Source organism: Perca flavescens, chromosome 14 (assembly GCF_004354835.1).
Source record: "Perca flavescens isolate YP-PL-M2 chromosome 14, PFLA_1.0, whole genome shotgun sequence".
In the NCBI taxonomy this organism is placed as follows: domain Eukaryota; kingdom Metazoa; phylum Chordata; class Actinopteri; order Perciformes; family Percidae; genus Perca; species Perca flavescens.
In genome coordinates, this window is record NC_041344.1 from 10,709,022 (window position 1) to 10,721,000 (window position 11,979).

General features: G+C 40.6%; 1 protein-coding gene across 2 annotated transcripts; it reads left to right on the forward strand.

The window, feature by feature from the left end:
• The first annotated feature begins 2,209 nt into the window (after positions 1-2,209).
• On the forward strand, positions 2,210-9,686 carry mbpa (myelin basic protein a). 2 transcript variants are annotated; one of them, XM_028597193.1, is made up of 7 exons: positions 2,210-2,457; positions 4,735-4,827; positions 5,279-5,305; positions 7,077-7,097; positions 7,551-7,609; positions 8,546-8,629; positions 9,185-9,686. In XM_028597193.1, exons 1-7 carry the CDS (start codon positions 2,338-2,340, stop codon positions 9,345-9,347), a joined length of 567 nt encoding a protein of 188 aa, XP_028452994.1. In that variant the 5' UTR covers positions 2,210-2,337; the 3' UTR covers positions 9,348-9,686. The 2 variants fall into 2 exon arrangements, with proteins under 2 accessions (XP_028452994.1, XP_028452995.1); XM_028597194.1 differs by lacking the exon at positions 7,551-7,609.
• Positions 9,687-11,979: the final 2,293 nt, after the last annotated feature.

Consider the following 11,979-nt stretch of genomic DNA (forward strand, 5'->3'; position numbering starts at 1 on the left):
CACATTGTGGACGTTGGCAAAATATATTACATGCATGCTTGAATTTTCTATATTTAGGAAAAGTTTCTCCCTTCAACACATTTGAACGATCGGCCATGTTTCTGTACGTCAGTTGTCAACAACGCGTCACCAACTGGGAAACTCTGATAGCAAGATCTAGCCCCAGTTTCCCACCTCTGATTCCCACATGAAGTGATGTGAATAATTCCCAGTTTTCACTGGGAAAAATGTTTTTCCGATGCCCATGAACACACGGTTAGTCAATGGGTTTTGGTTAGAAGCCTGAAATAAGGTCTGTGTGGTAAACACAGTTGTCACATGGTTGTGTGAGGTCCTTTTTTTTTTTACCAGCAAAAAAAGTGTCACAGGATGATTCTTTTTTAATTTATTTAAAATAAATCAGGTTACTTCTGCACAGCATAAAAAGCAGGCTACTAAAAACAAAACTCTCCTCTAGCCGGTCACACCTGTGATTCTTTTTCTTTGTCCTCCTTCTCCTCTGCACCTGTTTCACATCCATCTTTAACAAGCACATCATACTATCCTGCGGCCAATCTTGAGCTGTGGAGGGGATGTGGTCCAGGCAATGACAGCTGCTTCTCATAGCCTTGATTCCCAATCCAACAAACAATTAAGGAAACACAGCAAATCAACAAAACCATGCAAATGATAACTGTTAAAACATGCACCACATCTACCAATAAAACCAAATGCAAAATACACACATAGCCTGAACTCAAACTGGGCAATTAACCAAAACAGGCAAAGTTGGGATAAAAATGAAAAGCTGCCTAAAGTGACATTCTTGGAATTTTAAATTCTGTGGATTTATGAGGACTATTGTTGACTGCTCCTCAGATCTCTGCAGGGTAAATTGAGACAGCTAGACTCTCTGTCCAATCTGAGTTTTCTCTCGCGGCTCCGTGCGGAGCTTAGCACCGCCCATGACGATTCGGATTGGTTAAAAGAAATGCAATTAAACCAGAGCACGTTTTCCTCCCATCCCCGAATGCTATGTGGAGTAGCCAGACCCTCCTTCAGCGAGCTTTGGAGGAGGAAACTGGCAAAGTGAGACTAGTAAATACCCCGCTCATGAATTCTAAAGCTTTAAAAAAGGCAGTTGCTATCAAGTGTCTGAATGAGACTACAAAAATTGTCAAACGTCATCCCACTGCACACGCAAAATCAGTTGGAAGATTAGTGTTGATGACATTGAAGTCATGCGACTGTGGTGTAGTTTGTTAGCCTAATGTTAGCTTTTTACTTCTGCCAATTGCATTTACTCTTCAAAACTCTTAAAGTGGTGTTCATTTGTGAAGATTATCTTGCTGAACAAAACGTGTAAATATCATAAACATTTGTTTGCCAAACAGCTTTTTTTCAGCAATAAAGCCCAAAACAAAATTCAAATCCCATTTGGATTTTTGTCAATGGAACCATGGCAATGCTAACTTCCAGGTTGGCCTACAAATAACATCAACCCTGCAGTACTCTACTCTGAGCACTTTTAAGACTTTTGCTCATGTTAGCTTAAATGTTAAGCATGACAGTTTATTCGTTTGATACTCAAAACATCAACAATCTTCTATCTTCAATCTTTAAAATAGTTTAGGATTTAGCCTTGATGTTGACCTTTAACAGCCATTACAGTACGGTACAACATAAAGTTTGGTTAAATCTTAATTTTTTTAAATCAGAAATACAACCTTTGAAGCTCCATTTGTGAAAACACAAAAATGGAGGAAATACGAACATGCAAAGTCACCACAAGTTTATTTTATTACAGTGCAGATGCAGATACTTGGCTCGTGTTCACAGGTTGTCACACTACACGCTTTTTCTTTGTCTTCTGAGCCTCTCCATTTGTTAATCTGGGTGACTGTACATCCAATTTAAACACAATCCATTGAGAGGATATACAAGGCCAATTCAACAATGGCCTCACAGTGCTGCGGGCTGCTTTGCATCAGGGTGTGAGTGCAGACTCAGAGATAACCCTTGTTGTCGCTGTGGCCGGGGTGAAGCAGATGGGGAGAGGAACAATGGCCGGGCCAATGCAGAGGGCGGCAGTGACTGACACAGCCACTGAAGCTCCAAAGAATGCTTGGAGTCGAGCCAGAGACATGGACCTCACTGTCGTTGCAGCCCCCACCACCTGACCCTCCTCATCGAGGGGACGACACCTTCAAAGACAGCCCCCGTGCGTCAGAAGAGCAGCAAACCATCCCGAAGGAGCAGCAGAGCCCAGTGTTGGTACTGTGGACTGGCTTGGAAGAGGACTACTGAGTAGATAGAAAGAGGTCAACGCCATCCAACCTCAGCAACTACTGTACTAGCATGGCTACGGCAAGCACCTCAGGGCAGAGCACCTTTGGGCTCGGGAGGAAAAAGAAGAACCCTGGTCTCATGGATCAGATCACCAAGTTCTTTGGGGGAGACAAAAAGAAAAGGAGCAAGGTGAGCATCCACGCATCTGCATCTAAAGGGATAGTTCAGGGGCGGTTTCTCCTATTGAGCTTCACTGCTCCATGCCTCTTAAAACGTTAACCTAATGTCAGAAAACTAAAAAATTAGATAATCCTTCCTCATTGTACTACAACACTGTGCTATATTGTATTTGTTTTTAGTGCTTTGTTGAATTTGGAAACATTTGTTAGCGATTGTCTGAGTCAGTGGGGCCTAAGCCAGAACCAAGAATTTCAGTTCCTCCATATAACTACCTGATCATCTGTCAAGGACTGTTTTGTCGCTGTCCTGTGAGCTATAGGTTTAAGATGTGAGAGAATGGTTTTTAATCCATGAAGTAACACACGCAAACAAAAGCAACATCACCAAATCTGGAGATTCAAGGTTTTCAGTGAAGAGCATATCTGAACTTCTTCAACTTGTCTCCATAGTTTTCCAGAAACCTTTTTATATAATAATAATAATAATAATAATAATAATAATAATAATAATAATAATAATAATAATAAGAGAGACTTTTCTCAGTTTGGGCTTTTTGAGCTGTTTTTGTAGCTGCTTAAAGGATGCTTAGCACTGATGGCTCATTGCCCCGACAAGAAACTCCTTAATTCATATTTGGATCTTCAATTCTCTCATTTAGGGCCTGCGTTTGAATATTGAGGTGAAGTTCCACTTGGCCTGCACTATATTTTGTGAGAAACGAGATGCTTCATCATTTAATGTCATTGAAAAAGAATATTTATTCTCAGAACTTTTTTTTTCTGGATAGAAGATTTATTTCTTGTTGCCAACCAAGCTTTTCCTTTAGAGTTATCTTGATCTCTCATACAAGTTGATCTAAAAACAATTCCTTAGAGTTATAAAAATAAAAATAAATAAATGAATAAAAATGGAACAGTTGACTGGGTCCAAAATGTTGAAGTTGGTGTAGTGGTTTTCAAAAACACTTTTATCTGCGTTCTCTTTGTACATTTTCATTTCTTCAAGTAGATCAGGTCAGTCTCGCTCCATGTATCCTTTGGCCTGTGGTGTTATTTTGACTCCTCCAAATTGGATTTTAAATTTAAACATTAAGTTAAAGAAATCATGTTTATAACCACATGGCCTATGCTAAGTCTACAGTAGATGCACCACCACCACCACCACCACGGTGCAGGTACATTTAGTTTGTAGTGTGAGCCCGGCCCTAAGCTGCAGACAGAAAAACCCCTAGAAAAAAACTCTTTCTAAGTGGAGTGCTCAGGAGTCAGAGCTGCTCTCATACATTCACCTTTTCATCTGACATCAGCTGATTTTGTGGATTTGTGTGCATTTGTACTGTTTGTTCTTAGATCGTGTGCCTCTTATGTTACAGGCTTTCTATCCTGCACAGTAATATAACACAGTGCCAAAAGAAAGCTATGATGAAAGGGTTCTGTACATATCAAAAGGATCTTTTCAGGCTTATGTTACTTTATTTACATTGAAAATACACATTCATTAGGATAAAGAGACGTGTGTATTTTTGTCAGACTGCACAGAGACAGTCAGATGTGTGAGATTGTTCTGGAGGTTGTGCTAGTGACAGTGTGTCAGCCAGCTACACCTAATAAATCTCTGAAACATTGTATCACACTGTAGTCGACTACACCATCCTTCACTCTCACACTGTAAACCGTACACACTGTTTTCTTTTAGTATTTTACTTGCCTCTATCTGATTAGATCTGCAGATTACCCATTGTCGCACGTGGTAATAGTCCTTTCATTGTGAGACTTGATGCCCAGGAGGACCTTAAAACTACTGTAATTATAATAATCTTAGGAGGTATGGCGCAGTTTTCAGAATAGAATTGATGTCTTTTCAAGCTCTTGCCGCAAAGCTACTTCATCATTAGTCGGATTGGATAAATTTCTTACGCTCCGGATGTCCCTCTTCTTGCGCTATCTCTCTCTCTCCATCGGGCCTAAGCACCGCCCAGGACGGCTGTGAATGGTTTAAAGAAAAACAAAAAAGCCATTTTTCTATCCCAGAATATATAGGCCGTGTAGCCAGACCATACTCAGGTGCTGACACAGCACTGTGGTTGGCTGTGGAGATAGGTCTGGCAATGGGAGATTTATCAATAACCATCAATCAATTAATCATCAATAATATAGTGAATAAAAATACTTTGCCATGCTGTTGAGTTACATTGTGCCTAAAAGTTTCACCGTAGCATTACTCAATATTATGGTAGGCCTATAGTACCATATGCCATGTACACTGGACCTCTGTTGATCCTCACAGGGCTCGTTCCGGGGTCACCTGGCAACCTCACCCCAGTCCTCCGCTCGCCGCCGGACCAAAGAAAATGCTGTGGTGCATTTCTTCAGGAGCATTGTAAGTTTCATATTGTACACATCATATCATACATTACATACCTTTAGCCGAGTACATCAAGTTTTTTGTTGTGTCATGCTAACATCCTGAGCTTTATTTAAATTTGAAACAGTTTTTAAGACTGCTGTGAGTTGCATTATCCAGAACGCAGAACAAACCAATTTTTCTCCAATTTAAAGCCTACTACTGTGTGAGTGTTGAATTCTTTCGATTAACTTTGGCTCTAACTTTTGGCATCATAAGTGCGGCAACGTTTCAAAGCTAAACTGTTTTCCTCAGCTCCCTCAGTGTGATTACAAAGCTGCCTGACTCTTTTTATACGTACTGATTAAAAAACAAACAGGAACTGGGTAAAGTTTCAATCAGCAGCTCAATCATTTGCTTACTTCAAAACAGAGTTTCTTGTTCTATTTCCCTGTGCAATCAGTCATTTTGTTGTTGTGTCTCTCAGGTTTCCTCTCCTCGTCCTAAATCCAGGGTGAGTCTCATTTATTTTTGGTTTTCAATATCTGTTTTGTTGATCACTCCAGAGGCGTAAAGCTGCAGAGGGAAGATGCTGAGATGCACTGACAATTTACTTCTGATCACTTGTTAGACTTCCTCATCTGTAGTAAATGTTCTCCATTATATTTCTCAATGTCAAATTCAACAGCTGCATTTTTTTTTGAAGACATTTTTTTTTAAAGGTCCCATGACATGGTGCTCTTTGGATGCTTTTATATAGACCTTAGTGGTCTCCTAATGCTGTATCTGAAGTCTCTTTCCCGAAATTCCGCTTTGGTGCAGAACTACAGCCACTAGAGCCAGTCCCACAATGAGCTTTCCTTAGGATGTGCCATTTCTGTGTCTGAAGCTATTGAGGAGGAGAGAGGGAGGGGCAAGGTGGAGGGTGGGGGTGTGGCCTTGACCAACTGCCACTTTTCTCGTTTGAAAGCCATGATGTCTCTCTCTCTCATGGGTGGGCCAAATTCTCTGGGCGGGCAAAGCATAGAAAGGGGAGGTAACCTTGCTAGTTATGACCTCATAACAAGCAGATTCCAAAACGGCTCATCTGAGCTTTCCTTTTCTCAAAGGCAGAGCAGGATACCCAGGGCTCGGTTTACACCTATCACCATTTCTAGCCACTGGGGGACCATAGGCAGGCTGGGGGAACTCATATTAATGTTAAAAAACCTCATAAAGTGAAATTTTCATGCCATGGGACCTTTAAGCATTTTATTTTGTTTGGATACTTTATGTGTGGGAGTTTATAACTTTGGCACCACCCAGTGGTAGTATCACATAGGATACTGTGTCAGACGGCATGTCGCTAGCCCCACTCCCTGTCCCCCAGTGGATCATCTGACCCGGAGACCCTCACTCACCGGCATTGTCAGCTTTTTTAACAAACAAAAATGTACGCCATCAAAATGTTTTAAAAGATGCTATAGTCAAACTCTAAGATTCTGCAGCCACACATAGTGGTCAACGTTAGCATGCTAACAAGTACACAATGACAATGCTAACATGCTGGTGTTTAGCAGGTAGAATGCATGTTTAGCGTCTTAGTTCTGTGTGTTAGCATGCTTACATTTGCTAGTTAGCACTAAACACTAGTTTGACACTATAAGCAAGTACAGCCAAGACTGACTGGAATGTCATTAGTTTAGCAGGTATTTGTTTGTCTTGAATCAAAGTTTGACCAGATGATGGCGCTAAAAGAAAATTCCAAGGAAATCAAAGTCATTCGGATTCATCTTGTAGGGAACATGAACTTCAATGGTAATGTTAATTCATCTTGTATGTGCTTACATTTCATTGAATAATTGAACACTTCGCCCTGTTGGTGACACTATATAAAAAGTCAGGAGATCAGCAGTGTCAGTAGGCTTCATCCTCCGGGGACCATGAATGTCTGTAGGCTAAACTTTTAGGATGTAAATGCATGTTTTACATGAGTGGATCCCAACCTGTACGTCTAGACCTTTAACCTTTTTCTGCCAACCAAAAGTGGAAGGTTTTATGGCGTAAGTTACTCTTATGTGCAACCACTCATGCTTAATTTTAAGTGGATACAAACTTGGGGCCACTGGATGACGTATTTACCTATATTAGTGATCACCAATGGAAATTACCACCATATCGCTGCCTTTTAACATCTTTAACTGGATGATTCTCAAATGTGTTGAGGTGGATGCAGATGCCACCACACTCTCACTGTATCATGTATCATCCCATCATGTTGCTGTCTGTTTCTTTTTCATGTCCAGTGGAGAGATGTCTTGGGCTTGGTACGTCACACAAACTTCTCTTTTCGATTCAAACAAAAGCCCCACTGCTGACTGCACCGTTCTGTGTGTGTGTGTGTGTGTGTGTGTGTGTGTGTGTGTGTGTGTGTGCGGATGGATGAGCCCATTTAAATCTGTCCAATGTGTCTTTTGTCTGCAGCGCACCTGTTACCTAACCTCCACACTCGCCCTGTCTCTTTCTCCTTTGTGTGTTTCACTGCTTTCCTCCTTGAAGAGAAATGTCTTTAATACCTGAGCAGAGCTGATTCATCAGCATCTACATACAGTGGCTGAAAGGCAAAGCTCACTCTTGACGTGTGTCACAGAAAATCACTTTCATTCACTGTTTGATCAGTTGAAAAGATTGATTTATCATTAATTTCTGACACACCAACACATATTGGCTCATTGGTAAATTCATCACATTTAAATAAATTCTTTTTTGCTTCAATCCAGAGCGACTCGCTGCTTCTGGATGACTTTGAAACTGCTCAACTGTTTATGAACCACAACCGGTAAACATTTTCTCTTAGGACCTCTTGGCCTGCATCACCCTCCTCCTCCTCCTTCACTTCCTCTTCCTCTTCCATACCTCTAGTTCTCTGTAACACCTCCATCCCCTCTTTGCCAGAGATGACGATCGATCCATCTGTTTTGGCTTCCCACCTTCTTTGTGTCTTCTCATCTGTCAGGCGACCCTGGACAGCCGATTCATATGTTACTGACTCGTGTCCTTTGTGTCAGTCATGTCAAAGCCGACCTTAGCTTTCCCTTGTTATCCATTTTCTTTTCCTTGTAGGATGCTCCTATCTGAGTCTGGTCGTGTCCCATTTTCATGTTTTACCCCCGGCTCGGACATGTTACTCTCTCACATAACAGATCGAAGCGCAGACACAACTGTTTCTTCCACATCACACTGCTGCTGTTGCAGAGAAACCACATACCTGCAGTTTTGTTGTTTTTCCCTCAGCTTACAAGTGAAATGATTGAAACCTTAGACCTTTAAACTTGATTTAAAAAGCCAATGAAAACTAAGATCCAAATACCAAAAGGTTGACCCCAATGCAATTAGAGGATAGGATGGTAAACAAAGAGATATAGCCTATGTGCAAAAAGTGCAAACGTTTAGCCACTAATAAGGAAGTATGCAGTCTTTTCTTCATTTTTGAAAGACTTATTATTTGGGGATACGTGTTTTTTTGTCCAACAGCAATCATTGTGCCCTCTATAACATTTTTAAACAATTGTTTTTGGCATTTTGGTGAAGTAGTGGGGCATCTACACTGATGCTCTGAGGTCAAATGTGTCTCATCTCGTAAAAACAAAAAGGCCATCAATGTAAAATGAATTAAACGTCTGGTTAAAGGTTATACAGTGACAGAGCAGCAAACGTGCTTTCAGGCCCCGGTTTTTCAGGTCTCCATCTGTGCTTATAGAGCGTCTTTTTCTAGGCCTCGTCGCCGCGTGCCGAGAGCACAAAGTCGCCGGTCAGAAGACGCAGAGACCAAAGCACACTGTCCAGGATCTTCAGCCTGGTGAGCTTACTGCACGTTTGCCTCATTGTTTTAATCAACATTTTCTCTTTCGATCTGTAAAACTGGGCTTCATAAACACTGTTTCCTGTCTGTGTTTGCCCAAATGCAACAGTGATGCTCTCAGCAGAGATCAGTGAGTAATAAATCAATACAGTATAATGATTCACCATTTCAGTTTCATTCATCTTCTTTCACCAACACGCTTTCACAGCAGCCTGTCATCATAATAAACTAACGAGCTTAAGAGCAACATTTTCATTTTTACAGTGACACAACATGTAAACTTAGATATTACATTTCTCACAAACATATTCGTTGATTATTTTTTACTGCAACTGCCATCTACCTCGACTCTTCTGAGGTTTTACTTTCAGTGTGGATGATCTCGTTGAATCCCAATTAATGTGAAGTATTCGACAATCAAATCTTTCAGCACGGTTTTAACAACAAAAAAAACACATTACCCCAGATTGCTCTTAGAAGCCATCTCTGGGGACAGAAAATACATGTTATTTTTCTCAGCCACCTCATCATCTTCCTTCTTCTTCTCTCCAGGGAGAAACCAAGTCCCGTCCACCCCCTAAACGCTGGAGCACCATCTTCTAAGCTCTCCGCCGAGAACCACACCACAGATCCAACGCCGATGGGACAAGACGGAGGAGGGGAAACAGATCTGCAAGCGGCGGACTCACAACCTCAAGAAACGTTAACCCACTAACAACATCCTCCTGTATGTTTAGACAGTGACATTGACAGAGTATGAAACCACTCTCCAGGGATGTAGCTGGTCACTGTGCCTTTTTTTTCTTCTTTTTTTAAAAATCCTACTTCTATGGATATCTTGTCTAGCTGTTTATAAGAGGTTTGGTCATGCTTTTAGTTATCTTACTGTAAAAACTCTCCCATTTGAGTATCTTGTCTGATGGTGCTAGTGTGTGCTGTCTGAGGTTCATGCCAGATGCTTGTTTTTCTATTTGTCTCCCGTCATCTGCATTTTGTAAATGAGTGACGCTTTATGTATGTCTCTGCTTTTTAGAAACACCACTCACACACCAAACGTGAAATCTAGACAAAGAGTGGTCCTGTTTGTGGCTGTTGTGCTCGAGTGAAACGTATGTTGCAAAGCATGTGAAAACACACCTGAAAAACCTACAGTATATGATGGACTCTAAAATTGCTTTAATGATACTGTTTGTGGTTCATTATGGTTCAATGTAATTAATAAACATGTACAGTATGATTACATTCAAGTTTATTGGAAAATAAAATGCCCTTTTCAAATGCACTGTTACATAACTAAAGAATGTCCTAAAAACAAATGGTCTGCTCTCTTTTCTTATAGAGTAGCTTTTGCATTTGATTTAATTTATTGTGAGTTATCTGTTTGCATCTTAAATTAAGTTTTAACTTTTAATGTTATTTGTGTTTAATTTAGAAGATAGACAGACAGACACCAGTTTGTTTTATCTGATGGTCAGATAGTAAGTGGCTCAAAGGTTAAAGGCGGAAGCACCAAGATGGTTGGAGAAGTACTAAAGGACAGTATGTTGATTTTAAATGTTCTGACGCATTATTTGTTGATTTCATTTGTTCATAACACAACAAATCACATTGCCACTCCCATTTGTACATGCTCTGTTTGTTTGTTCACTTTAACGGAAAAGTCAAAAGAAATATAAAGGTGTTTGTTTATTTTTTTTGCTGACGTGGTGGTGCTACAGGAGTGTTTTTTTCCCCTCTTAATGTAAAACTATGTTTTTAATGTTCAGCCTAACTGGAAATAAACATGTTATGTCTTCTCTCAGTTATTAAATGTTTTAAAATCTGAGTATTCTGGCAATTTGTTGTCTTTATTACATAATTTGTTTCCCTCTTTAGGGATTTTTGTATGTAGCCAAACAGTATGAGACAATTTTTCAATTAGCTTTACATTTACATTTACATTTTGGATAATGTGCTTATTCACTTTGTTGCTGAGAGTTGAAGAAAAAATATCACTCTCACATATGTAGCTGGAGCCAGGAGAGAGTTAGCTTTGCTTAGCATAAAGACTAACAACACTGGAAAAATCTGCCTACCATCATCTCACAATTCACTTATTATCAGATTGTATCTTGTTTTTTTTAAGCTGTACAAAAACCAAAGTGTAAAGACAAGAAAGTCATTTTGCAGGGAGGTTGTGTGCCAAAGCAGAAGCAGGCTAGCTGTTTCCCCCTGCTTCAAGTCTTTATGCTAATCTTAGTCTATATCCACGACATTCCACTTCCGGGATAGCCTCATTGCCACTGGAAATTCCGCCGCTTGTCCTTTTTTTCGACCGGATTTGTGTTGGAATTTTAAACTGCGGTGGATTTATGAGGACTATAGTTAACTGCTCCTCAGATCTCTGCAGGGTAAATCCAGACAACTATCTGTCCAATCTGAGTTTTCTGTCGCACACCTAAAACAACTCTTGAACGTACACATGTTCCACCAAAACAAGTTCCTTCCCAAGACTATTTTCCAGCGACACCGGGGCACCGTGCAGCGCTTAGCGCCACCCATGACGATTTTGATGGATTTAAAATGAATGCCAATAAACCAGAGCATGTTTTTCTCCCATCCCAGATTGCTGCGTGGACTAGCCAGACCCTCCTCTGTAGCGCTGTGGAAGAAGGTCTGACAAAGCGAGACTATGCTAAGCTAGGCTAACCAACTACCGGCTCCACGCAGCTCCATTATGTCGCACAGACTTCAAGCTTCTCTTGACAAGATAGCGAACAAGCATATTCCCAAAATGTGAAACGTTTCCTTTAATATTACAGGAAAGAATCAAAGTGCCTCGTCTTTCCTACTCATCTTTTGACCATAGGTTTAATTTACAGGGGGGGGATGGGGTTGGGTTACAATCCCCCCCAATAATTAAAACTGGCCAGTGCAAGCCACCCCAAATATCTAATAATTATTTCCTTTACATAAATAAAGACACTGCACCATAACTTGATGCAGAAAAGGCACAAATTCTTGCAGAAAAAAAATCACCAGAAAGCAGGAAATTAAGCATTTGATATGCATAACATTTTCTCAACCCCGCCCCCCAATGTTCAAACCCAAAGTTACGCCCTTGCATTTGAACCTATGATGTTTGTAACCATGGCAATAGCGGAGACTGCAACATCATGTCTTAGCCGTATTCAAGGTTTCCTGAGCAGCAACATAACTGAAGAGGGAAAGAATAAAGTATGTATTCGATTAGCCCCAAACTCAACCCATGATTCATAACTGAAGACTCCCACACACTCTGTAAACATCCTCTGGAGTCCAATCATCTATCTCAGACAGTAATCCTAATATCAAAGTGTTCTACAGAC